General features: G+C 41.0%; 2 protein-coding genes across 4 annotated transcripts in view; both read left to right on the top strand.

The window, feature by feature from the left end:
* The first annotated feature begins 1,864 nt into the window (after nucleotides 1-1,864).
* Nucleotides 1,865-4,609, top strand: LOC114428962 (cartilage intermediate layer protein 2-like). 3 transcript variants are annotated; one of them, XM_028397773.1, is made up of 10 exons: nucleotides 1,865-1,894; nucleotides 2,460-2,495; nucleotides 2,798-2,837; nucleotides 2,925-2,958; nucleotides 3,097-3,120; nucleotides 3,443-3,614; nucleotides 3,700-3,800; nucleotides 3,969-4,140; nucleotides 4,220-4,329; nucleotides 4,450-4,609. In XM_028397773.1, exons 3-9 carry the CDS (start codon nucleotides 2,826-2,828, stop codon nucleotides 4,323-4,325), a joined length of 621 nt encoding a protein of 206 aa, XP_028253574.1. In that variant the 5' UTR covers nucleotides 1,865-1,894; nucleotides 2,460-2,495; nucleotides 2,798-2,825; the 3' UTR covers nucleotides 4,326-4,329; nucleotides 4,450-4,609. The 3 variants fall into 3 exon arrangements, with proteins under 3 accessions (XP_028253574.1, XP_028253573.1, XP_028253575.1); XM_028397772.1 differs by having other exon boundaries at nucleotides 4,423-4,609; XM_028397774.1 differs by lacking the exon at nucleotides 2,460-2,495 and having other exon boundaries at nucleotides 4,423-4,609.
* Nucleotides 4,610-13,667: 9,058 nt separating this feature from the next.
* The window catches only part of LOC114428363 (glutamate receptor ionotropic, kainate 2-like), a 51,719-nt gene continuing 38,910 nt past the window's right edge, over nucleotides 13,668-26,476 (top strand). Inside the window, exon 1 of the mRNA XM_028396711.1 lies at nucleotides 13,668-14,098. Coding sequence (XP_028252512.1) covers nucleotides 13,975-14,098 — 124 coding nt within the window. The 5' untranslated portion in view covers nucleotides 13,668-13,974. The remainder of the gene's footprint in view (nucleotides 14,099-26,476) is intronic.

The raw sequence follows: 26,476 nt of genomic DNA, 5'->3' as shown, positions 1-26,476 counted from the left end.
CTTTTCCCTGCTTTTACTAATCATCATATCAAATAAATAAATCAATAATAAAAGCAATAATAAAACAACAAATTAATTTGTACACCAGTTCACTGGCTAACAGGAAGTCATGATTGTACAGATATTAGAAAGGACGTGCAGCACAGCAGTGCTGTGGAATGGAGAGCGGAACATCATTAATGTCAAATTGGTGACAATAGAGCTTCTTCCTCATGTTGTGGAAGAGGTCTGAGTCTGAGAGTGCCAAATCAGGTGGGGTTGTTGGACAAGTTCATATTCATGTTCCTGGTTTGCAGTCGCCACCGCTGTGGGCTGCAAGCCAGAAATGTGTGGAATGCTGGAGCATTCTGCCATCTTCCATACTTTAGCTACCTCAGAAACATGTCATTCTGTGATAGTGTGCCGAGGTGCTGCTTGCTACCACACAAGGCAGGCAACTGCTTGGTGCCCGAAGCCAGTCGAGGGAACCTGAAGGCCACACAAACTTTGAAGCACAGCAGTAGCAATGAACATAGTTTCCGGTAGGAGATCTCCCTAAAGGGGCTGGCTGATTTTAGTAGCAAGTGATACAAATAGTAAATGTTACTGACAACATGCAGTGTTTGTCTTAATCTGAAAACCAATAGGTGGGAGAGAGATGATCAGACAGACAGGATGCAGCAATCACTTTATATTCATCTTCCCAGACTTTCTTATTAACCAACCTGTCACACCAGAAAAATATAACATTAGGCCAATTGTTTCAGTCCTTGAAAACAGCATGTGTGTGTGTGTTTGTGTGTGTATGTCTCCACATCTCCAAATTAGCAAAGGTAGCTGAAAATGAGGACAGCCTTATAAAATGAAACCTTACCCTGTTTTAAAGGCCTAAGCTTAACCCATATGTTTTTTGTTGCTTACTGTGAAAGTGAAACTTAACCACATGGTAATTGTCATTGTTCATAGGTATGTAGGTGATTGGGATGGTACAACCTCTAATCTATTTTGGCATGTTACTGCTAATGTTCTAGTCTATGCTTACAAGCACATGGCATATGTTCACTGTGGATAACTGTGTGGACACATTCCTAGCAAAGGTTCATTTCTACAGCTTTGTGGAAATGAACTGCTGTGTTTTATTGATCAGTCAATATAATGCCATAGATGTTGTCAGTGGTGCCCTGTGTGGTTACTAGTGTATACAAAACATACATGATATCAAATGTTTATTGTTTGCATGGCTTATAAGATAAGATAAGATGAGATAAGATAAGATAAGATAAGATAAGATAAGATAAGATAAGATAAGATAAAACTTTATTAATCCCGAAGGAAATTCTTGTGCCAGAGGTATCAAGTCACATTAAATGCAGTAAAGTACAGAGTGTGAGTGTCACTAAAATCCTATCAGAGTACAGTACACAGTATGAGCACAATATATGATGCATGGATACAAATATAGACCAGTGGAGGGAATGACAGTGATGCATGACATGATCATCTAAAATCTTATCTTATACTGAGAATGCTACAATAATACTTGTTATTGTAAAATTTGTTCAGTGAACCAACAGAAACCCTTAGAGAATCACACTGGATTTGGTTACCGGTAATTATGGTTTGAGTTAATTCTTAGTTTTCTAGTTTTTTTGTTTCATGGTGTTCCCTTTGTTGTCTTGTTTCTGGCGGTCTTTGTGAAGTTACTTTGGTTCTGTCCTGTTTCCTGTTCTGTTTTGTAATTCTTGTCGCTCTTCTGTCTGTGTGTTAAACTTCCCCTGTGTTCCCCGCCTTTGGTGATTGTTTGCCCCGCCCTAATGTGTTTCACCTGTGTTTTGTACCTTTGTCTATTTAAGTCCTGTGTTCCCCTTTTTCTTTGTTAGATTGTCTCGTCACTGTCTGTGTCCCTTGTGTTCAAGTAAGTTTCAAGTATGTTTTTGGACTGATGAATCCTGCCTGTGCCTGAGTCCTACTTCCGCAGTACCTGACACACATAGGTTCACTGCATTGATGGATGTACAGCTCTAATGTGCCTGTGCAGCTGCTTGATGTGAGAATTTAACCTTGTAAACTGCACAGTTGCCTTTGTATTAGCAATGTTATTGAAATGAAACTAACCAAGCCAAGGTACAGGTAATCCAAAAAGGTGACAGGGGAACAGGAACACACAGCATAGACACAAGGACAAGATGGAGGTAAACAGATGAACTGACGAAGACAAAGGGAATGACAGGACTCAAATACAGAGAGGGGTAACAAAACTCAGGTGCACATAACCAGGGCAGGGATAGGGGACATAGTCTTTCAAAATTAAACAGAAAATAACCAAAACAAAAAATACAAATAATCCTTTGACTTTTCTTGTGTAAGTGTATTGTATAGTTTCCTTCCAGTCTTTAGGATGGCCCCACTATTTTGCCATCCTAATTCTTAAGCAGCTGACAGCTGTTTTTATGTATTTACTGCAACTGTCTTTGTCACAGGTGTAGCTCCTTTGCATGCACTGGAAGTGAATGCTGGTAAGACTTCTCTGTGACGGTCTTGGCAACTTAACCATGCAGTACCTTGTAGAGATATGTTTAACTTTTTTGTGGCTTAAAACTGTTTATTTAATGGAAACAAGCTCATATATAGTAAGTATTGTCCATATGATTTTTCCAATCACTGTGCATGACTGTGGGGGGGAAAAACCAGTATCACCAGAATATGTGCAGCTTCTCGTAAGGAAACAATCTAATCCTCTATTTTTGTTGGTCTGCACCTGAGCAGTTTTTCTACTTTTATTTTACTGAATATAATCAGCTCCACTGTCCTTTTGCAGGTTTTGAGCATCTCCAATATCTGCAATCATGATGAAATGGGTAAATGTGACTTTTGTGTCACAATTTTACTTTTCTTGACTTAAACATGTGCATTGTGCTGACTTCTTCTTCCTTTTTCCCCTACAGTTGAGTGTTGCCATTGTTGCAGGACTGATTATTGGTAGGTTCATCTCCAGCACCTGTCAGCACTATCCTGACTATCTTTACCAGAAAGCAACCAGAGGCTTCTCGATGGGTCTGATGGGTGGGATCCTTCACATAAAAACCTCACACTATTTTTTTTTCATTTCTCACACAGGTGTAGCTCCCCAAATGAATGCTGGTAAGACTTAATTTCTTCTCTGCGACTGTCTTGGCAACAAAATTTACCTTGTAGAGATATATTTACCTTTTGTGTGGCTTAAAACTGTTTATTCAATAGAAACATGCTCATATTATTATTATAAGTAATACCCTTATGACTTTCCAATCATTGTGTAGTACCTGCATGTCTTTGGAAAAACCAGTGTGACCAGAATATGTTTTTTATTTTATTTAAAACAGGTCTTAGTTGGCCCTGCTACTTTTCATACCTTCATTCATAACCAGCCTACACTGTTTTTATGTAATTATTGCATCTGTCTTTGTATCTGTAAACATTGCAGGGTGCTGGACACAATGGTTTGACAGAGACAATCCCTCTGGAACTGGAGACTGGGAAGACCTAAACCATCTTCGCATAGAGAATCCTGGAAAGATCTGCCCCAGTCCAATAGACATCGAGGCCAAGACTCTGTCCGGACTCAGTGCTGCTGCAGCAGGGGATGTGATTCACAAGTCAGTCAGACTTCATGATTGATGGATGGATGTTAGGAAGAGTATTGCATTATGTGAAAGTGTCTCTCTCATTTCTGGTTTTCAGAAGTGACACAACCACTGGATTTGTCTGCAGAAACCAGGACCAACACGGGAAGTGGTGCAATGATTACCGTGTTCGCTTCCGATGCCAGCCCTCTTTCTGTGGTGGGGGTGCTTTTCTACATGTGTCATGCTGCTACCACAAAGCTGCTGGACCAAGTGTTATGATCAAAATGATTCCAGTGGAACTTTACCACCTTCATTCATAAGTGGATCAAACCATTTGTTTTAATATAATTATTAAACCAGTCTTTGTATCTGTAATTGTTGCAGGGTGCTGGACACAATGGTTTGACAGAGATGATCCCTCTGGAACTGGAGACTGGGAAATCCTGGACCAACTTCGCATAGAGAACCCTGGAAAGATCTGCCCCAGTCCAACAGACATCGAGGCCACAACTCTGTCTGGTGTCAGTGCTGCTGCCACAGGGGATGTGATTTATAAGTCAGTCAGAGACTTTATTATTGATGGAATTAAGAGTATTTCAATCTTTATAGTGTCTTGATCATTTCTGTTTTTTCAGAAGCAACACAACTATTGGATTTGTCTGCAGAAACCAGGACCAAGGCAGGAAGTTGTGCAATGATTACCGTGTTCGCTTCAGATGCCAGCCCCCTTTCTGCACTTGATGAGGTATATCCTATTAGAACTTATTTTTATCTCATTAATAATCTATAAATGGCATACTAATTCACACTCTGACTGAAATTATTTTTTTAACTTCAGTCTAACTCAGGGAATTGTCTGCCACAGAAAGGACCCGAGTTTATGATTAAAATGTGGCTCAGATGTTCCCGCACTTATTGAACCTGAACTCCACAAGAGCAATGGGAAAGAAGAAAATCATATTGATGTTCATCATCAAATTTTCTATTCTACCTCTTTTCTTACAGCTAATATTTACTCTACTCTCTCAGCCGTTTTCATCTGTCTGTTGTCTCTGCTTTTACTAATCATTATATCAAATAAATAAGCAATAATAAAACAAATTCATATTGTCCTTTTTTGTACACAAGTTCATTGGCTAACAGGAAGTCATGATTGTACAAATATTAGAAGGGACATGCAGAACAGCAGTGCTGTGGAATGGAGAGCGGAACATCAATGTCAAATTGGTGACAATAGAGCTTCGAAAGAACCTGAAGGCCACACAAACTTTGAAGCACAGCAGTAGCAATGACGATAGTTTCTAGTGATATAGGAGACCTCCCTAAAGGGGCTGGCTCATTTTAGTAGCAAGTGATACAAATAAGTTATTATTAATAATAATTAATCTGAAAACCAATAGGTGGGAGAGAGATCAGACAGACAGGATGCAGTAATCACTTTATATTAATTTTCCCAGACTTTCTTATTAACCAACCTCTCACACCAGAAAAATGTAACATTAGGCCTATTGTTTCAGTCCTTGAAAACATCACGTGTGTTTGTGTGTGTGTATGTCTCCACATCTCCAAATTATCAAAGAAAAGTCAAAGTAGTCTTTCTCTACTTTCTCTTTTTGTGTTTTCAGTGCAGTGTCCTCACAACCTGCCTCTCTTCTCTCTGACCTAAATAACACCTCTGCCAATATTTTCCTCAAAAATCAAATGCTCCTGATATGAGCCTACACCCACACAAGCGCCTGCAGTCCCAAAATGTACACACACATACCTGCACACACACACACACAGTAAGGAGAGCAGGGAGATACAAGGTGATTCCTACTCCTGCAACACCGTCAACATTTCCTCAGGAGATGAGCCCTTGTGATAGGTGCTGAAGAGAAACTCTGCAGTACATCGTACAGAATGTGAAATGAGGAAGAAGAGGGAGAAATCTCCCACTGTGTGTTCTTGGAGAAGCTTGTGTTCTTTGGGTGTTTTGCTAATTCTTGCATGCCTGTAAACAGTTCTGAAAATGGTGCCATTCAGCTCCGGGTGTGCAACCCTCCTGTCTGACTGTGGAGCAGGCAAAATATGCAGACAGAGAAGAAGAAGAAGAAGAAGAAGAAGAAGAAGAAGAAGAAGAAGAAGAAGAAGAAGAAGAAGAAGAAGAAGAAGAAGAAGAAGAAGAGGAGATATGCAATCTGCTAAATTTCCTCTCTCCAATTTTTTTTCCTGAAGAGGGAACAATTCTGCTATTGGTGGTGAAATTAAATGAAATCTGCACTATTAGAGTGCAACAGAAGTGTTGAAGCTTCAGAGCATTATGGCGTTCCATTCTCTTCCATTAATCTCCCAATATTCCAAGGCTGTGAAGGCCTATTTATAGACCAGGGGATGATTAAGTGGTGAAGCAGTGTGCCACAAAGGGAACCAAGCTCATTTTCTTTTCTTTTTTTCCCATCCACTCTCTTCCTCTTACTTATTCTCTACCTACATCTAATTCTCTCTCTCCCCCCGTGCCTTCATTTTCTTTTTCATCTTCTCGCTCCGTCCTCGTCTTTTTTCATATACATTACATTGTGTACCCGCCCTTCCTTCACATAGTTTAGTTGTCAGTAGACTCAAGGGGTGAAGATAAGTCCTTAAATTCATTTTTCCCCATTAAGCATTTGACAAAGGGATCCATACAAAGTGTTAATTGTTATGAGGCTGCGCAGAAAAGAGTGACAGCCTTAACAAGCTATGGATAAAGCCCCAGCTAGAATTATATTTCATCGCTCAGTCAAGCTGGATCAAGACAGAAACGTGTCCATTAGTCGGAAATAGATGAGGGAAATATGCACAGAGGGATCCTACTTAAACCTGCTCGGAAGTTGTCCTTGAGTGGAAGTGGAGCACAGCACAGGATAAAGGGTTAAGCTCATTTTCGTGTATAGACATGATTAATAGAAGAGGAGAGAGGAGAGGAGAAAGGAGAGGAGACGAGAGAGGAGAGGAGGAATGACCTCGCTCCGGCCTCATTTCATCACTTTCAGAACAGCGAGGGCATAAATGAGATCAAACCATTCTTTATGTTTCTACCCTGACGCTCGATCTGCTGGTCCACATCCAGATTTTTCCCTGGGTTTTACAGAGGCTTAGATGGCAACATATTTCTGCAGGGTGGATTTTGTGCAGGGCTTACAGTAAATGCTGAGGACCTATATAACAAGTATTTGTCTATTAAAACCACAGCGAGGATTTGAACAAGGAAAAACAGACTTTGGATGTGAATATGTTGAACAGAAGTGTTATGTAAGGACTACAACAGTTTGCATTAGAAAAAGAGAAGACATCATTGCCTTCCTGTGTGTATGAGTTTGGGATGGGAAATAACAAAATTTACTGCCATCGAACTCCTGTGTCCTGAAATCTAACACAGTCCTTTGCAGCCATGTAACAACTGGAGCTTGTATTTAAAGACAAATTTGTTACACTATTCAGCATTTCTGTTTATCTGTCCAATATATTTTGGTACAGCTGCAGTCTTGGCAGCCCATGAAAACACTTGAGCTGTGGAAGGCACAGTCCATGTACCTTGAGTTATTTTTAATAAATCCCCAAACCAGGCAATTTGATAATACTCAAATCCGTGCGTCAAATACCATTTAATCTTAAGACACAAATTTATCACATTTATGATGGTATAAATTTGAATCATGCTGAATTATGTGCAAATGAATGGCTCCGCCTCCATGGCTCGGCTCTTTGGGTATAGTGAAACACCAACTTTAAATCCCTCTTACCAAAGCTACATGAGCCTGAAAAGCTATTAGAGCATGACTCCTGAGAGATGAACAAGACAAAAGCGTTATGCCTGTACCTTTACAGGAGGTGCGAACAATACCAGGCTATTTTCACTCTGACAAGCCATATTAGTCGTGCCAGCTTTTGCCTGCCGGCAACTCCTGATAGCTGTCTGGGACATTTTGTTTCCAGTCACAGTAGCTGATCCCTTGATTGAAAACATTGAATGCTGAGAGGGTGTTATCCCTGTTTGGAGTTTCTGATCCTGGGTGTTTGAGGCAACTGTTGGGCCCTCTCATCCCCAGCTGAAACGCTTGATCCCTGGATTGTTGAGGAAACAGAGTGGATTGCATTACAGAGATGGAAGCCTAAATATGTCAAGGTTGTTTGCCTGCCATAACCTTTCACTCAAAACAAAGGGTTTTCAAATGAAAAATAGAAGATTCTTACTGAACTTTTGCAACTAAGACCCTGACAAAGAAACAGAGCAACACGTCCAAAAACAAGACACACGGCTGGATTATCTCTGGTGTGATGTAACCTGGTCATGGTAGACATGGATCTAAAGGGTACAACTAGAGAGAGAGGAGTGGCAATTCCTTTTGTAGTTTTAAGGCATTAAAGCTTGATTAGGTGTAAGAACAATTCCTGTTTTTGTTTCAAACATCACCCTAAATACCACATTTGACATACACTTGATTCTTGTGACCACAGGAGGGCGCCATATATATGAATATGATTGGCTAAAAAAATGAATCCAAGTCTTTTGTGACATAACTGCAGTTTCTTGAATTGTAGCCTTAGGCTTTATTCAATAATGAAACAATCCTGGAGCATCACACACACACTTTAAAACCACAGGACAACATCACAGAAGGTTCGTCAAGCTCTATATACACTCTATGGTAAAGAGATGCCCTGTGATTTTCTTCCTCACAGGTGCTGCTTTATATTGCCCAGGATTGTAGTAATATATTGATGTCATTCACATTTGGAGAGAATTGGACCAATCCCTAATGACTCACTAATAGGCACCATGACAGCCCATTAACAAATCCCCAGATGTACAGAAATCACTCATGTGTGTCCATTCTTTGTTTACACTTCCATGTCAGCTCTGAAAGGCCCTCCTCTTCCTTCTATTCACAGACACCAAAGATGGAGTTGTCATTGCAGAAAAGAAAAGTTTATTGGAGGCTTTTTCCTGTGGCAGAATGTAAAGCCTTATTCTCCAGTCTCTTTCTCAGCAGGCAAACCCTTGGCACTGACTTCTCCAATGGGGAAAGTCACTTTTTGCAAGCATTGCCAAGATTTCTTTTTGAAGGCCAAACTATGTAGGCAGACAGATGCATCTGTCCACATTCTGTCTATTCCTCTCTTTCAAAGTTTTTCTCTGGCTCTCACTATCTCTAATTCACACACACACACACATATACACACACATACACACACATGCACATACATATCCATGCACACACACAGGGGGCTGTTTCCTCTCTGTTCACACTGAGAAATGCCCTGTAAGGACGTCCTTATCCTGCAAACCAGACTCTGCTGGATGCTCTGTAATAACAACTCCAGCCGTCCACCATCCAATCAGTCTGGCACTCTGCTGCGTGTGTATGTATGTGTGTGTCTGTGAATATGTATGATTTTTTTTCCTCCTCTAAGATCTGAAACCACAAAGCACAGAAAGCATTTATTTTCACAATAAGAACAAAGACAGAAACAACTCATACAAAATTAATTTTGAAACAGAAAGCAATGACTTATTTATACGTATTATTTGTGTTCCAATGTATTAGGAGTTATCACTTGAAAATCTCAGCATCTTATCGTTCTATTATACATATTTCTGTTGATGTTAGACAAACCTATTCTGAGAACCGCAAATAAAATGAGAAACAATGTATAAAAAATGAGTACATGGTGAGTGCAGAGATGGACAGAGGGGGGGCTGTGCTGCAGGGAAAGTTTAAAAAAGTTTTTAGACTGGAAAAATGGGTCAGCTTTTCCTTCTATTACACTGACTGCAAACTTTTTTTAGACCCACATTTTTAATTAACCTATTTCATACACAACATATAAATGTTTGATGATATATGGATATATTAAGTATATAAAGTATACATTTAAGGCACCAATTTATTTCCAGTTACAAAAACTAAATTAATATTAAATTAAAATAGTAAAAGTGAATTTTTGAGTGCATAAGTACACCAGGAATAAAAGCTTAGAGTAAGAATATGCACAACAATGGCTTATTTCCATTAGTGCACAATAGCAAGGCCCTGCTGCTGATCTAAATAAAATGCAGTTATTAATAATGTTAGCATTGACCTGTGCTATTTATTCAGTGACTTGTAAATATGTATGGGGATGGAGTGTCTGTAATGTTACCACTCTGCTATACAGACACATAATATAACAATTAAGATGCCCGTTTAAAACTGATTATATTAGATTTTAGATTTTGTTTCACGAAACAGCGTTAGTATGATGGCACCACGTGACCAGCTAGGAGTATCCTGATTGGATAGTCTTTACTTTAAAAACATTAGCTCGAATAAGCTTTAAGCTACATAGTAACCCAACTGGACATTAAATAGGCCTACAAATGTATTCTAATAAAACAAGCTTTAGGTTGTAGCAGACAACTGTTGACATGACGTTTACTTCAGTACAGCAACACCTTAACTTCCGCATTACGTCACTCTCACGTGTGCTCGTACTAACCAAATGTTGTCTTATTAAAGAACCCATCATTACAGAACTACTGATGCCATAGTGTCAACTATAAAAACACATATAAAGTTTTTGATTTCCTCCCTTTCCTCATCAGTATACCTTTTTTGTATCTTTCTATGCTGCTTGTTATTGGTTGAAAATCTAAGGTACATTAACTTGTTTGGTTCCTGAATGTGCATTATAGAACACGATGGAAAACCATCTTAATGCGACAGGTCATTTATGACTCATGACCATATCTGGACAAAATTATCTTTGTTCTAAACTATAATGGCACCCACCACATTACCATGTCATTCCTGAAAGCATTACCATAGTAGAAGTTGCAGATGGCTGTCACATTACAAAGTCAGAGCGCAGCACCAGAAGTAAGTCTGCCCGACTGCAGTTGCCGGAGGGGGGGATTTGCGGGCATTCGTCAGCACTAACTAGAAGTGACAGTGTGCAGAGAGGTCCTAATTACTGTCTCACTTGACTAATTGTCGTCTCTGAAGAATGTATTCCCACTGAGGTCTCAGGGATCTCATTGACAACATTGCTCAAGATGTATAGGCTAATGCTGACTTTGCCACGCTGCTATGTTTAAAGGCTTTGCCACAAGTGGAATATGTAAATATTCAAAATTGCCATGATTGCTATTGAATACAGGTGGTATGGTACATTTGTGGTATTGAATGCTTTGGTACTCTGTGTTTAGAGTGTATGTGTGTTTGTCTTTGGATTGATGTGTTTGGACATCCTTTGACACAGATTTCCTGACACAATAGGTTGATGTAGTAAGACCATTGTTGGCTTTCTAGAGACAAACATGTTAAAACAACTTGTAGCATTCAACATAATGCAGAAGAGATGAGCCTTTAGTGGAGGGCAACTGATGTGAATGAATGTCTTCTCTTTCAGGGTCTTACCATTCAAAGTGCATCAGCTTCTCGTTTCCATGGTTTCCTTCTCTGTGCCAATCTTTCCACCAGTCTGCCTGTGTGAGAGAGAGAGAGAGAGAGAGGGAGCTAAAGAGGAAATGACAGAAGGCTTTTAGCAGTGGTTATCTCTCCTTTGCATAAAGTCCCCTTTGCATTACCCAGTGCATGAATGGCGTTTGAATAAACACACCAGCCAGCTCATATAGAAGTCTCCGTGGGTTACAAGCAAGTGGGTGTGTATAAACTCATCTAATTTGTGGTCTCCTTCAAAAATGACACGGTTTGATCATGGATGGGGGGAAAAAGTACATCTCCCCAAAGGCAAGGGGGTATTTTCCTATTAGTCACAACAAGCTAAGAAGAGGCAATGAGGCGTTTTGCTATTCTGATCACTTCTGCCTTTCTCACTGTTTCCACGTTATCCCCACCTGAATGGGAAGTTTGTTAAACTTGCGATTATTTACAATTGTAAGCACTGAGTAAGTTTGTAGGTTACCTATATTCTGGCACATGGTGCACAATTTGATTTAGATCTCTACTAATTCAGAATCATTTGTCACAGCTTTAATTCTGTTTCACAGATTATAATTTAGTTGCTTTGATTGTGGCAGCACAGCAGGGCTCATGAGGTGCAATGCCTTCATATTGAGCTAGAGGGCGCATTAACTTTCAGAGGAAAGCAGCTCCCCTGTCAGCTGATGTCTTCTCCCTGAGCTCAATAAGCATTCCTTTCATGCTGTGTGAAGCTCTGCTGACTTATACAGAAACCCTGAATTTCTCCATAATTATGCTAATGGTCCAGATGGTAGCATGATGAGTGCCATTCTCTTTGATATTCTCACACTGCAGAGTGCTGGTGTGCGAGACCCACGCAAAGCCCGACACACGTTCAAAGTCAATGTTCACACCACCTACTCGATCCTATGTAATTACTTCGTGTTTCCTTTAGCTAATACTAGCGCCCTCTTCACTATTAAATGCATTAGTTGTATTTGTTAGGGAGGATTTGACAGCTCTGGTGAAGTACAACGCAGCAGCACTTAAACTAAGAACGTGTGTGGGTGTCAGTATCCATTATTTATCCACACATTTGCCTTATGATGTTTAACACTTGGGCAATAAACAGCAATGTATTCCACACCATTAGAGGAAATAACTAATGATAAAAGGCCATTGTAATGGGTATTTCTTCACCACACGCACTCATACACACACAGGCCAGCCATTCAAACTTGAGTCACACAGTGACTGTGTTCATCTAGGACTCTGGTAGCGCCGATCAAAGAGCTCCTTTCACGTCTCCGTGGGGATTAGATAGCCCTCCACCCCTACTCTGAGCGGGGGGTGCTCCGCAGTACCTATAATTCCACTGGCCCATGAAGAGCCGCTCGTTGGGGGCGGACGCTGATAAGGTGCACGTAGTGTTAAATCAATAGCATGTGTCCTGTATATGCAAGAGCTGCAGATATCCATCGTCTCAATGCAACGCATAGGGCACAGGAACCCCACTGATCATCAGATAGAAGCGCGATGCAGGCAGGAGAGATATTGCATGTCTTCCCCCGTGAAATTTAACCAGCGGTGGAGCCCTTTGTGTGTACATGACACTTGCACACACACCTTCACTTCGGAGGATGGCTCACACTCGAGAACAGTCTGTTGCTGGAAGTCTTTCAAGTCTAAAGTGGAGTTATTTGCATAGGTTAAAATATTCGTGCCTTTCAGCAGCTTTTGTCGATATTACGGATTTGCTGTTCTGCCAATTTTAATTCCTTTCATCCCACTCCTCCCACATTTCTGGAGTGATGGTAGAAATTGTTGAAAGGTTTTCGCTTCAAATTTTTAGAAAAAGACGTTTTTGAAAGAGAAGTTGTGAATGACAAAAGTGGGCCGAGAGCAGTGCAAAAGCTCTCCTGCTGGCACGAGATTACATCGCTCCAGTGCAGAGGTTGGACAGTTGTATATAGTTATTTCTTTAAGTGCTGGATACAGTAAAAATGCCTGTAGTAGCAGCCAATAAACTTTCCTCTGCGTGAACATCGACTAAATCAATGTTTGAACCCGGTGTCTCTCTCCATGGTTCTGAAAAGGGAACCAGGCAACAGAGAGTGTAGACAGAGGCTGCCTTTTACAGTTTGTCTCTATAATGCGATCACATTGCCAGTGACGTGCTGTTGATCATTATGTGGATTTGTCCGTCTGTCTCAGACTTGGTTGCTCGTATTGCGAAGATTCCGCCTGAACTTGCCACGTTTTCAATGCGAGTTAGGAGTTAAGTTATGAGAGGAGAACACGAAAACTACTGAATAAGATAAAGTTTGCTACTCCTCCCTCCCCCATTATTTCTGAGTCTTTCTCTCCCTCTCCTTCATTTCATCTTTCTTTTAATCCTCCCTCTCTCTTGCCACTGTCTTTGTGTAGGCTATTTCAAACGCCCCCTTCTCTCTCGCTCTCTCTCCCTCTCTCTCTCTCCCTCTCTCTCTCCGCTGCGCGTTCACAATACTAACCTTGGCTCGACGTCAGAGCCTGTGCAGCAGTGCAGTATAATGGGAGCGCAAGCAACTCAGAGCGCCTCATAGGGGGCTGCATATCGCTGCTGTATCCTCTGCTTGGCGCTCTCTAGCCCCTTTTTTTCCCAACACTCTCCAGCACCTCACCTATAGCCCATGCTTGGGCTCCCCCCTCCCCATTGGATCCTTACCTTTCGACATGGATGTCCCGCCGTCCGTCGACCCCGAGGATTGCTGTTACTTGGCGCAGTGAAGGAGGAGAAGGAGAAAGGAAAGGAATCATGCCGGGACTGCTAATGGATTTAGGGAAAGCGCAAGTGACCATGCCGTGATCTTGCGCATCCAGGGCCGCCGTCACCCTGCCTTGCCCAACAACCGTAGAAGAATTACGGGGGAATCGAACCCGCGCACCGGGTGGATTAACCACTGTGCATTTTTAAGAACAACATGAAGATTACCTCCCATCATCTGATGATAACCAGTCTCGTTTTCAGGTCCCACCTCAGGCTGATCCCGCTTCTGCTGCTGTTTATTGGTTACTCTCGCGGGATGCCACACGTTTTAAGATTTGGTAAGAAAACAATATGACAAAGTGTCGTCTCTGTTAACGTGTCGTAAACACTAATACGATAAGTATGTGGTTGTCTTCAGTGAAACGATATCCACGAGATGCAAACCAGATCTATGTTGTCCTACTCTCGCCCTGTTCGGTATTAAGTTGCAACCGGAACTCTGAAAGGAGAATAATTTACAGCGCTCTTAATATCCCGAAGCATTATTTTTAGAGTGCTTAACACCATCAATGATGAACTGTGTTTTCCACAAACTTGAAATCGTAAATACAGTTACTATGAGAGACCATCACTAAGGGGACGGAGTATGCAACAGTTCACGGCTGTAGACAGCCGATGAAGCTCAGGATAAATCAGTAGACCTGTATCCTGTGTCTCGGTGGCCTTTTAAACTGCTGACTCCCCAAGATGTCCTCTGCAGTAAATGTTTACATGTAAACGTTACCCTCTCAGTGCGGATCGATTACTGATCTGTGAAAATGGACGATCAATACGGTGGCCACTGCTTTTCATCCTGAATCTCCCTAAAGTGCTATCCCACTGGGGATTTTCGCGGTTGTACTTATTAATAGCGTTATTCTCACAAAGGAACGGCTCTGTTTTCAGCCTCTCATACTGATAGGCTACTTAACTCAACAGCCCAAAAGTTGATTAGGCACTTCTCTTCAATAACCACGTTTCATGGTGGAGGGATGATATAATGAGGTTGATTATAAAAGTAGCTGCCCTACAGTGCTTTGTGGCTGCTTCATAACTTCACAGTAGTTCAATTTCCGCCTGTATTTCTGTTATATAGTCACTAAATCACGTCCTCTTGTGGCTTCGTCTGCTGCTTAATTAGATCAGTCTCAGGATGGCTGCTTCTGCCGCTCTCTGTTGCATTTACAGAAAACATCTTGGAGTGACAGGGGACCCCCCCCTGACAGCGGATGTCATCAAGTGTTGACAACACATCCTTACAATCCCCCAGTTTCCCCGAGGGTCCTGTTTAAGAGTCAGGCCGCGTCCGCAAGAGCCGCCGCTATGGCAACGGGATGTGCTTGTCTTCCTGCTGCATCCTCAGCCCGATTTCCCGTCTCACACATTGTCTGACAGACGCCGGGCGTCTATTCAGTTATACGCGGGGGGACGGCAAAGTCCCTATAGCAAAGTTTTCAAGCCGGGAAATGACTAAATGACCGAGAGACCACAGGAAGCCATTATGGATGACAGCTTTTCAGAATTTTACATTTCAATTTAGTCGATGGCTATTGGTTTAAATTCGCTGCCTGTATCTCGCTATACAAAAAAATGTCGCCTGTGTTGACACGCTGGATCTGCGAGGCATCTGGCATCAGTAGTAAAGACGTGCGAGATAAGAGGTGATTCATATCACTGAGGTCTGTTGCTCTGAGGTACAGCTCGTGCTTGCTATGGTGTCTTCGTCTTCTGGTGACTCCAGGTGAAACGCCTGTCTCTGTCCGTGGTCCTGAATGCCGCCGAACCGCCTGTTCAGCACCACGGACAGCGACCTGTGTGCCTCGCAGCACAGCCGCCTGTTGATACAAGCCACACATTCTTCGTTTAGTAACACGTAAAAATACTTAATGTTAAATGTCTTTGTTTTCTCTGTCAGCCAGTTGTAAGATGGCTCCATTTCCTGTAGTGTAAATCATTCTCTGTAAGAAATGATATGCATGTTTGCCTGGACGGTTTCCATAAAAGAAAGGTAGATTAAAACAAATGCCAGTGCTGCAAGGAGGACAGCAGCAATAGAAAAATGTATTCAGAGACATTGAGGCCCAATGGTCCTTTTCTAGAGCATTTCCTGTCCTGCAGGATGTGCTTACTCAGCAGATAATCTCAGCTGCTCCTGCAGGAGGTTGGCTGAATGAGGAGGTCAGCTCCCCTGGGTCTGTCTGTTCCTTCCCTGCCCCAAGTTCCATTCTGCTCAGACAAGCGGCTCACGTTGTACAACCACTGTTCTGCTGTCAGGCTGAGACCTTTACACATACAAACACTAACATACACACTGTAACACCACAGCATAGTCAGCCGTTTGCATTCGCAGCATTACTCTCACCACATTGAGCGACAAGTGTCAGAGAGGATAACAAAACAAAACAAAATAAAAAAATAAGGCCACCAGGTGCAAATATACTGAGCTAATGCTTACACAGAACTGGATTATTATGTTCCCTGTTTCCCATTTATAAATCATACAGGTAATTCATTTAGTTAGAAACTGAAATGGAGCCAGTGCAGCTGGTACAAGTGGTAATAAAATGGCTCTTGAGAGAAGATTCTCTTTCTGTCAGTGGTTCACATGTGCCTTTGAGAGCAATGAATGACACTTTATAGCTGCTAATACTGTTAAAGCTCCCAGGGATCCATGTTATAAAATAAAAGCTGAAAAAAGAATATCCATATTCCAATTGTGGTGTCAAAAAAGAAGCATCCATCCATCTTCATAAAGACTGTAATAATTTTTTTTCAGTTGTCTGGCTTTTACAAAAATACAGGGTTAAAATCATTGCCTGTCTGCATATTGTCTTATAGGAGCTCATTGACATATCTTCCAGGTTAATAGCATTTTGTGTGTATAGTGTCATTTAGCTGACCTTGTAGCAAAATGCTCTGTCGGACAAACAACAAATCATCACGTCTTTGATTCCATCACAGGTTGTTAATTTTTATTTACTGACAGACATCTCATAAATCAAAGAAGAAAAAGCAACAACAAATCTAAAGCAGTGTTTTAATTCTGATGCCCATAGTCTGGTCTGTGGCTGTGAGGTTGTGTGATAACATTATCGCTGCTATCTGCAAACAGCATTGGCAGATGCAGTATGTCCCTGGGCTGTCAACTGCTGCTGAAAGCACTGTTGACTCAGATGCTCATTTTGTTTGTTTATTTCTTGCTTATGTTTATATTTTCCCAATACAGACATGTGGGGGAATATTCATGGATAAAACACAACATTGTTTTTCATTTTAAAAAAGGAAATCAAGTTTTTTTTTCAGGCAACTGGCAAAAAAAACACAACCCCCTCCGGTTTAAGCAAAGTTTATCTAACTGCTTCTACAATGCCAAGATATCGGTCCTTTATTGTGATTCTAATATTAAACATGCTTCATTCTCTTAGATGTGCTACGGTGGTGAAATTACAGGGTTGTTGAGAACAACAGGGGAAGAGGGCAGAGGGAACAAATTCAAGGGGAGTTTGCAGTTAATTGACTTTATTTGCTTTTGCTTTCTGCCAGCCTGAATTATAAGCACACTGGAGTTTAGTTTAGGATTGCAGGAATTACGGATAACACCCTGTGCCCTGGCCTACTGCCAGCGTGTTCATAGCACAACACATTTAAATAGGCACAAAGCTGCTTAAAATATTCATGTGTCACTTGGCCCCGCCGTAGCTTATAGAAATATGAAACTATCTCTGCTGGCAAATGATTTCCATGGTTTAAAAATACCCACCGTGGGTTTCAAGAACAAAGAGGAGATCTGTCTTACATTAGCATGCAGCACCACACATGGGCTTGAAGCGGGGAACTATCGAGATGGATTTCTAAAACATGTTTACAGTCCTGAGTCTTTGAAGGTCTTGCTGTCATGCCTCAGTTACAAAAGGCTGAATGGTGATTAATTTTGGGTACAGATTTCCTGCCGTTGTGAAATGGCAAAGGGGTCTTTCTGAGGTATGAAATTAGTTTTGTTGTTGTGTTTAGTATTAAGTCTAAGTTTTTTTCTTAGATTTACCAGCTACATTTGAAAAGATTGTTCACACTTTGGGCAGCTTTAGCTGATTGACCTTGTTTGGAGCTTTCATTTTTTTACAACCTATCAGTGTCTGTCATTGTCACTCAGGGATTTTTCTGGGCTTTAGAGGGGTTAAACAGTTATATGTGCAATTGTTCTGTGAAACTGTCCCTTCAGAGGAGCCCTACAGTGTGTCCTGCTGTTGTCTGGCTCATAGCTCACTGAATGTCTGAAAGACTCACACACGGAATAACTTTTTTTTCTTTGCATCTTTTAATATATGTGGAGCTGTCCTTCTCGCAATCCCACCAAGGGAGATGGAAGAAAATTTGAAGTCACTGAGAGGTGCAAGAAAAACAAGAGTGTTTGTTCAAGAGAGAGAGAGGAGACTGTGTAAAGTGTGAGTGAGAAGAAAAACAGGGAGTGTTGAGGCCGGCAGATACAGAGTAAAGATAGATTAGTTTTCCTCAGTGCAGTCCACTCTCAGCCCACTCTCAGTTTTGGTCTTTTATTACTGTTTTCTTATGGCTTCTCTGAAAAGACACAGTAAGGACAGTGGTTTCTGCTCTGGAAATGTAGCAGGGGGCCAGGAGTCATGCACTGCATCTCTGAATAAATGTCAGCAGTATCGTATTAGCGAGCCGAAAATTTGCCTGAGACTACAGAAATGCATGAAATAGCTTTTTACAGAGGAACTCAATCTAAAAGGTTTTTTATTAGCATCTCATGAATGTATCTGTTTTGTCTTGAGCACATATCTGGACTCCACTTCTATTAGAATTTAAAATGGTGGGAATCAATATAAAATCAATATGTTGGTATTGCTAAGAAGACTAATGAAAAAAAACTAAAAGAAACTGGCAGCTACCAGTGCCAAGTTTGACTTGCCCCCTCCTGTGTGTATCACAGGTTACAATCTGTGAGAGAGCAAACATGTAAACTAAAAAAAAGTGTTCTCTGAGCTGTGTGTGTGGGATTGTATTAATAATGCATTACACTGTGAATTAATGGCAACTTTAGGCAGCGAGAAGCTGCTGAGTGTATGGTTTTGATGTTTGTCTACAGTTGCATCAGTAGATTTTACTCTCACAACCGGCTTCCCTTAAAGGAGTGTGAAATGTAGACCTTTGGCTTGCTGGAATATCACACTGTGTTTTTCTGTCATATGCAAGGGTATGTGAGACCTTTAACTTCATAAGAGCGCAATTGTGGTAATTAACTGTAAAGTGATTGCTTACCAGAGGGAAACAAACCTGGCTCGTCAATTGTTTATTATGAAAGCTGGTGATAGTGCTAATTGGGAGCTTGAGTAAATGTTTACTGTGTATTTGTTCTGTGTAGGAGGGTCACTGATTGCCTTTTGTTGGTTGATTCTTCAGTTATAAATATGCATGCATATCATCCATTTCCTTGTACATTTCAAACTGTGTCCTATAACTAAGGCAATTAGATGCAAATTCCAAGCATGAAGACCAAGTAAACATATTTGAAGGCACATATGACGTACAAACTGCATGAGATTCTGAAGTCAATCGATTACAGAAAGCCCTCTGGCTGTGTAGGCTATGATGTGAGGCACCGATCAGGTTAGGATGTGGTGATTCACCTTCGTCTCCAGCCAGCTGAATAAAGGAGTCAGAGGAGGAGGTGAGCAATGGGCTGAGAGAGAGAGAGAGAGAGAGAGAGAAAGCACAAGTCGGGCTCCCATTGACAGCATAGGCTGTCAGATGTATGAACATTTCTCTGTGTGAACCAAGGACACAGGGGGAAATGGTCTCTGTGGGAGGACATATTGAGGCAGGCTTACTTAAAATCATGTTCTTTGAATCAGCATGACGCGCCATTGTCCACAATGCACCACAGCTATGCAAAATGTCTCCTGCAATGTGGAATTACTTTTTTTCCTGTCCTTTGCTGAGAGGATATAAGAGCAAACAGCATCCCAGTGTTTTTAGTTTTGAAATAATTATGACTGGAAAGCTGAAAAATATAGAAAACAATTCACTGATCATCATTTGTGTCTGATATCGGTAACGAGTAGGTTGGAAAACAGCTCAAAGCTTCTAGATGTAAGATATGATTAGATTAAGTTTAGGAGACAATTGTTCAAGCTCTATTTCTACAGTACATGTTTTGGATACAGTGTTCTGTTGTTGGTCACCCACACTCAAAGTAATACACAAACACATTTATTTAATATATTCCAAGCCTTTTACACACACACACACACACACACACACACACAAAGAAACACACAGAGGACTGAAATAGACTTGAATTGATTTCCCATCTTGGCCAATCTCTTAAGATTTTGAGCGCCCATAATGAAGCCTCTTGCCTCTCTTTCCTTTACACAGCCACCTATGAGATGTACGCACACCCAGTCATTGCTTTCCAAGCAAGCAGCAGCTTCTCAGCAGGGTGCAATCGGATGTGGAAAATAAACATTAGACAGCAGATCAAGAGAAAGATTAAAAAAAACTCTCAATTTTCCACCTATATTATCTCAGTATTGTCTTTTTTTTATCCTCAATAGATGTTTCCTTATTTATTGAGAGAAAAAATGAGCTCATATACCTGAGGAGCTTCTTTTCAGTTTCTCAAAGGCCTCTGGCTATTTTCCTTGCTAAAATCAGTGTGCAGGTCTCTTTGATTTCTTCCCCTCTCTGCCGCCGTGTGATTGCCTCTGTATGTTTGTAGAACAAGCAAGAAAAAAAAATGTACTCACCTTTGCAACATAGTTTACCCGTGGCTCTGATTATCAGCTAGCTTGTGTACAACAGTGGCTGATGGGTGGCTGATGAACCCAAACCAGGAGCTGACATTTTCCTGCCCTGTGGCTGAGGGAAAGAGGAGGGGGTGCAGGTGTCTGTTCAGGTCTAGTGGGCCATCCATTCAGTCGTTTAATTGAGTGTCTTTTATCTGCCTCCAGTGACCTCTTTTATTCTCAATTTCTCTCTCTTCGTTTCCTTCGCTCATCTATTTTTTTGTGCCCCACCCTTCCTCCCTCCTTCCCTCCCTCCTTCCTTTCTTCTCTAGTCCAAATTCTCCTCTTTTGTTGGCGTTGGACAGAATCTTACCACGACTTCAGGCATAATGGCCATCACTTGTTGTTTTCTGAACCCATGACAGACTGCAAGGAGACAGTGTGACGGCATAGTGTACTTTCCGTGTTGAATTAATGTCAATTTTCTTCTTTTTCTCTGTTTCTCTCTCTTTGTCCTTTGCTGTGCTTCCTTCTTTGGTTCTTCATTTTCACCTGGTCCTCCCTTACTTTTTTCTCTCTCCCTGTATGCTGATCTATATACTTCTCCCTTGACCCCTCCTCTTACTGTCCTTGCACACAATGGCACAATGGTGCAAATCCTTATTCAACATACAAAGTCCAACCCTCAGTTTCTTATTGTATCTTCCTTTTTCAAAGCAAAGAATACCTTTTCAGTTTAACATTGAACATTTTCTTACTATGACTTACTTAAAATTGCTCTTTATATTTTTCTTTCTTTACATGACTGATATAGATGTGGAGAAAGAGCTCTTGTTTTTGCAAACCTCTGTTCCTTTTCCCAGTGATTATAGTTACATGTCAGAACTAATCTTTTAATATTTTTTGGCAGGATTTCCCTGCTTCTGTCTCATCACCTGTCTGAAAATATTAATCACCTTCCTCGCAAGGATCTCTAAATTTATAATGATTACAAATTCTCTAAATCAGATTAACAAAATACTGTAAACTGTCTCTTTTTTCCCTCCCTCTCTCTCTCTCTCTTTATCCTTCTACTGCTCTGCAAAAACCCAGCTGTGAGAATTAAAGAGCTGCCTCCTGAATTAATTCTTGACCTTTGGCTCTGACGGGAGATAACATCTGCCCTGCTACATGAAAGAAAGTCTAATTTTACAGCCATTTTGTTCAAAATTACAATGGAAAGAGTGTAATACAGGGCCATTTTGATGAGCAGGAGAACAGTGAGAATTAAATGAGAGCGACGAAGGAAGCAAGGAGGACAATGGAGGCTCATATAATTTGCTGTGACCTAATTGCAGCATTATAAATTGAACTTCCTTTTAGCTCTGTACGAAGGTTGGTTACACATGATAAATGTTAGAGCAGATGTAATGTAAGTGCTGCTGTTATCTTGCTCTTCTTGGAGTGATTTCATGCCTAAATCTTCAGAAATTGTGCAATGGTGAAATGAGAGTCTCAACTCTCACTTTTTGGCGAGTATGCTGAGAGACAGTTGAAAATCCCCATGCTTAACTTTCAGAGAGTTTGTTTTAAGACTCAAAGATTAGTGTTAGTCAAGTTCTTATCTATGTTTATTTTGTTGAGCGATACAGCTTGAGGGCTGGAGTATCCAGGGACGTTTGAGTCACTCAGTCCATCCTGCCTCGTATTTCTCATCTGCAGTGCCACAAATGGTGGTTTTACCACAATGGGGAAAATGATTATAAACCTTGGATGCACATGCATAGTCACAATGTTCTCCAGGCTGGACTCTCTTAGCCTGCAGTGGATAATTAGCATCTCTCACACGTGCTTAGGCTTGATTAAAACTCAGTTTACAGTGAGCAGTGCTGTGAGGTCGCCATCTGTCACCTGCTGCCGAGGCCACTATGAGATGTACTCTAGTCTCGGGGAGTGAGAAGACGGTCTGTGTGTGTGTGTGTTTGATAAAGGAGAGAAAAAAAGATGGAACATAGAGGGAGAAATGGTGGAGACGGGTGAGGCATGGAGCAGTTGGAAGCATTCTCCTAAATAAGTGGTCCCGCACCCTCCCTATTCGAGCCAAATCACATATCTTATGTGTTGGCAGAAAAAGCCTCTGACTGCAGTTTTGAGATTTGTATTATTTACTTGAACTGTATAACCTTGTGACTGCAGTTTTGGGAATTCTCATGTTTATAGATGGAAGTCAGGCAGAAGGTGTGAGAGCCGTAATCCTCATAAAACCCTCGGAGTGTAAAAGCCACTGTGTTTTTCCCAAAATGCATGTGCATTAGTCAAATAGGGGTTTTTACGACTATAAAATATGACATTTTAATGCTGGATCTGCCGCATAAAATACATCATACCTGAAAACCTGTGTTACGTTGATACAAAATAGTATATCATTGGTTATATCCTGACACATATGTTTGCCCCTATTTACAGAACCTATTTGTTTACATCGTGTTTTCACAGTCATATCTTCAATTTTCATGTGGAATATTTTGCCAAGGAAAAATAAAAATTAAAAAATAGACCCTCAGCCTTTGCATTTGTCACTTACAGTGACAAAAAGATTTCCAAAATGCCCCACAGAGAAACAACTTAAAGACACTAGGCTACTTTTTGCTGGAAAAATATTTATTGAAGCTTGACAGCTCACCGCTGAAAGATGCCTCAGGAGGAGCTGAAAACATATTGCCACCTCTCCACATGTTATATTAGAGCCACTGTGAGATCTTCTGCTCTGTGTTCTTCTTTTGATAAGTGTGTAATAGAACCAGTGATAAAAATACTGTTTTGTGTAAGCAAGTGACTATGCATTTTGATTCGATATAGGATAGTATGTAAGAATCTAATTAAAACTACATACTTTATTTTACAATTAAAGTAGCCAACTGAACATTTCTGAGTTTTTTATTTTTTTATTTTTTTTATACCATTTTATTACAAACCAACCAACTGATCCACAAGTCGGGAATAATAATGAGTTTAACAGAAGGTGAAATGGAAATATCTGTGCTTTTTCTGCAGTATTGATTGCTAATTTCCAGGCAAGAAAAGAAACTGTTTTGCTTATGCCAGTTTCAAAGAAAACGTGCTGTTTCTAGCACAGCAATTCTTGTGTTTGTGTACAGACATTACTACAGAACTTCAATGCATTTTAATAGAACACATCATCATATTAAACTGTTGTTGGGAGCATGCTTTCTCTAACTAGCTCCTTTTAATCTTTGTAAAAAGCTGTTATTTCTTTGTTGTGTATAGTGTGTGTGTGTTTGTGTGTGTTGAGTCTAGCTGCACTCCTATGTTTCTTCGAGGGGCTCATCTAATTTTTAGAGCCGGCATATAAAATTTGTGTGAAACGTGTGTGTTTGTGTGCAGGCAAGTGTGTCTGTGTGTGTGTGCACTTGGTGTTTATGCATCTTATTTTCACAGTTGGTATTTCTTTTCAGTGGCATTCGCAGTTTGAGAGCAGTGGAGAGGTTGGAATCTGCAAGCAGACCCAAAGTCATTTAGGAATTCAGCAATTCAAGGCCTGTGGAAGTGTACTCACAGTTTGGCACAATTAGTACCAAAAGGGGTCCCTGCTTGACAAATTAGCACACAAAATGTCAGCCGGTAGTTTAGCACATCCACAATGAGCCCTTGCAAATTAGCACATATTTTGAGGAGGGAGCTGGCACATTATTATGAATAGAGAGAGCCTAGCAAATTAGCACATCTGTTGCCAGGGCTTAGAATTAATACATGTTATACGATCACTGGTTTCCCACTTGGAGCTGGGTCAGGGAGGAGGACTGTGGCACACATTCTTAATTGACTGTGAGAACATGCATACACACACACACAGATTGATGAGATTGATCTTTTGGCAATGGACAAGCTAATTATTACTCATAGTGCGGCTGAACCTAAGTATCTTTGAATGCTACAGGTGTGAGCTTTAAATTCTCACATCAGTCACATTTCCCCTGGACTCAGTTGTTTCTTACCCGACAGGATGGTTTAGTCTCAATCTTAGAAGTGCGTGATTGTGTGTGTCCTCTGTGGTATGTTCAAGTGTGTGAGTCAGCCTGAGGCTTAGCGTTCAGTGGTGGCAGGTGACAGTCTAGTCCAGTGTCAAGAGGCTTTAGGGTGACAGGAGGAGTAATTCTATTCTGGAGAAAACACCAACAACAAGCCAAACAGCTTGGATAACAACAGCTAAATTGTTAGCCACACAAGCTGTTTCCATATGGTTTTGTGTTCTATTACTCTATAACTCTGAGAGACTCATTGATTACAGCTATTATTGCTGAGGTATTGTATGGTATTTTCTTTGTGCTTATTCTATTTTCTACTGTTTCTTTGGGTTATTTTAATTGCTCAGTTGTTCCTGTGTTCTATTCTAGCTATGCTATGCTAGGTATTTTACTCTCTTTCTTTCACTCTTACACTTTTAATTTCATCACATAATGATTAGTTCATAAATATCAGTGCAGCTGAATAATGGACCCAGTCTTCATAAGTCATTCCTGATTAACTCTGAGCCAGCTGCTGAGCTGCACAAACTAATACTGCTCATTCATTATTAATTGCTTACTATTTTTATAAAATCCCAAGTGAAGCAGTGACGCATCTTTGTCTGTGTTTTACAATTAGTCACTTAATAAACCAGAAAGAGCACAAAAATGGAAACTTTTGATTAAGTAATTAGTGCTGTGTGAGTGGTCACTATTTTGTACCTTTTAGCGACTGGTTCAGAGTTATGAACTGCTTATTACTAAATGATTTTTTTTGCTATACCATCTCTCAGTCTGTTCTCTAGTATCCAAGCTTTAGGCTATTCTGAAGCTTCTTAACAGTTCATTAATTATGAGGTCATTTCAGATCTGTTCCTTGTTCATGTCTCAGTGACTGCTTGTGTTATTTGCATCACATTGTAGTGTGTTACCCTCAGGTTTACTAGACACAAACAAGAAACGTCTTCTCAGAAAAAAAAGAAGCCCTACTAACCAGGTTTGCTTTCTTTTGTCGTCTGTCTCTTACAAAACCAATACTCTGAAACAACACACTCTAAATCTCAGGAATGTTTTCAAGTGAATATCTGCACAGGCTACATGTTTGTGCAGTATCATAGCATGGTTGAGTCTCCTGCTCAGCTGTTGTATCTCATGCCCTGGTCAGATATCCAGGGATCTTCACGTAGAGTGAGAGAATTGGCCCTTGTGCTGCATAGGAAGGTCAGTCTTCCACTCTACCAAGGGGAGCTTCAGATTAATGACCAGGGGCGGCGACTCTCTGCAGGCCTGCATGCATCAAGTCCTATTCACCGCCAAACATGTCAGGGAGCGATACCACCGGGAATTTCAGGGATATTTATGGCGTGTTACCATCACTTTTGCCTCCTGCCTATTGGCTGCGAGAGAGGATCCTCACTGACTGAGAATTATGGAGGGAGACAGAAACAGGCCGGGGGATTGGGGTGTGGTGGTGGAGGTCTTAAAGCCAAACTGAGAGGGACCTCATGTGCATACCTGGGCCACTTGCCTTAGCGACAGGGTTGCTCAGTGGTTGTCATGGTAGCCATCCTACAGCCCACCGACATCCTGCAGCTGCACTGCTGGTCATTAGTCACAGAGACCGCGCCGTCCACACTATCACAACGCCCTTCCTCCACCAATCAGCTGCTCAGATTCCAAAACTGCAGATGCCTCTCAGCCATACTACATGTGCATGATGCATGAGTCGCCATGGCAACATATCTGACTCCTATCTCCCATTGTACAAGAGCATCCTTGAGAGCTAATGGTATTTTTCATTCATAGTTTTTTTTTTTAAAAAAAACCTTTACCCTTATTTCAATATTCTCTGCTGGAAATCACAAAAATAATGTTTCTTTGAATCTCTGAAATTCAGCAGTTAGCCCATTATTGTTTGTGAAGT

The sequence above is a fragment of the Parambassis ranga genome, chromosome 24, assembly GCF_900634625.1.
Source record: "Parambassis ranga chromosome 24, fParRan2.1, whole genome shotgun sequence".
NCBI classification, from domain to species: domain Eukaryota; kingdom Metazoa; phylum Chordata; class Actinopteri; family Ambassidae; genus Parambassis; species Parambassis ranga.
Note: the sequence above shows the minus strand (reverse complement) of the source record. Positions and strands in the feature narration are given on the sequence as shown.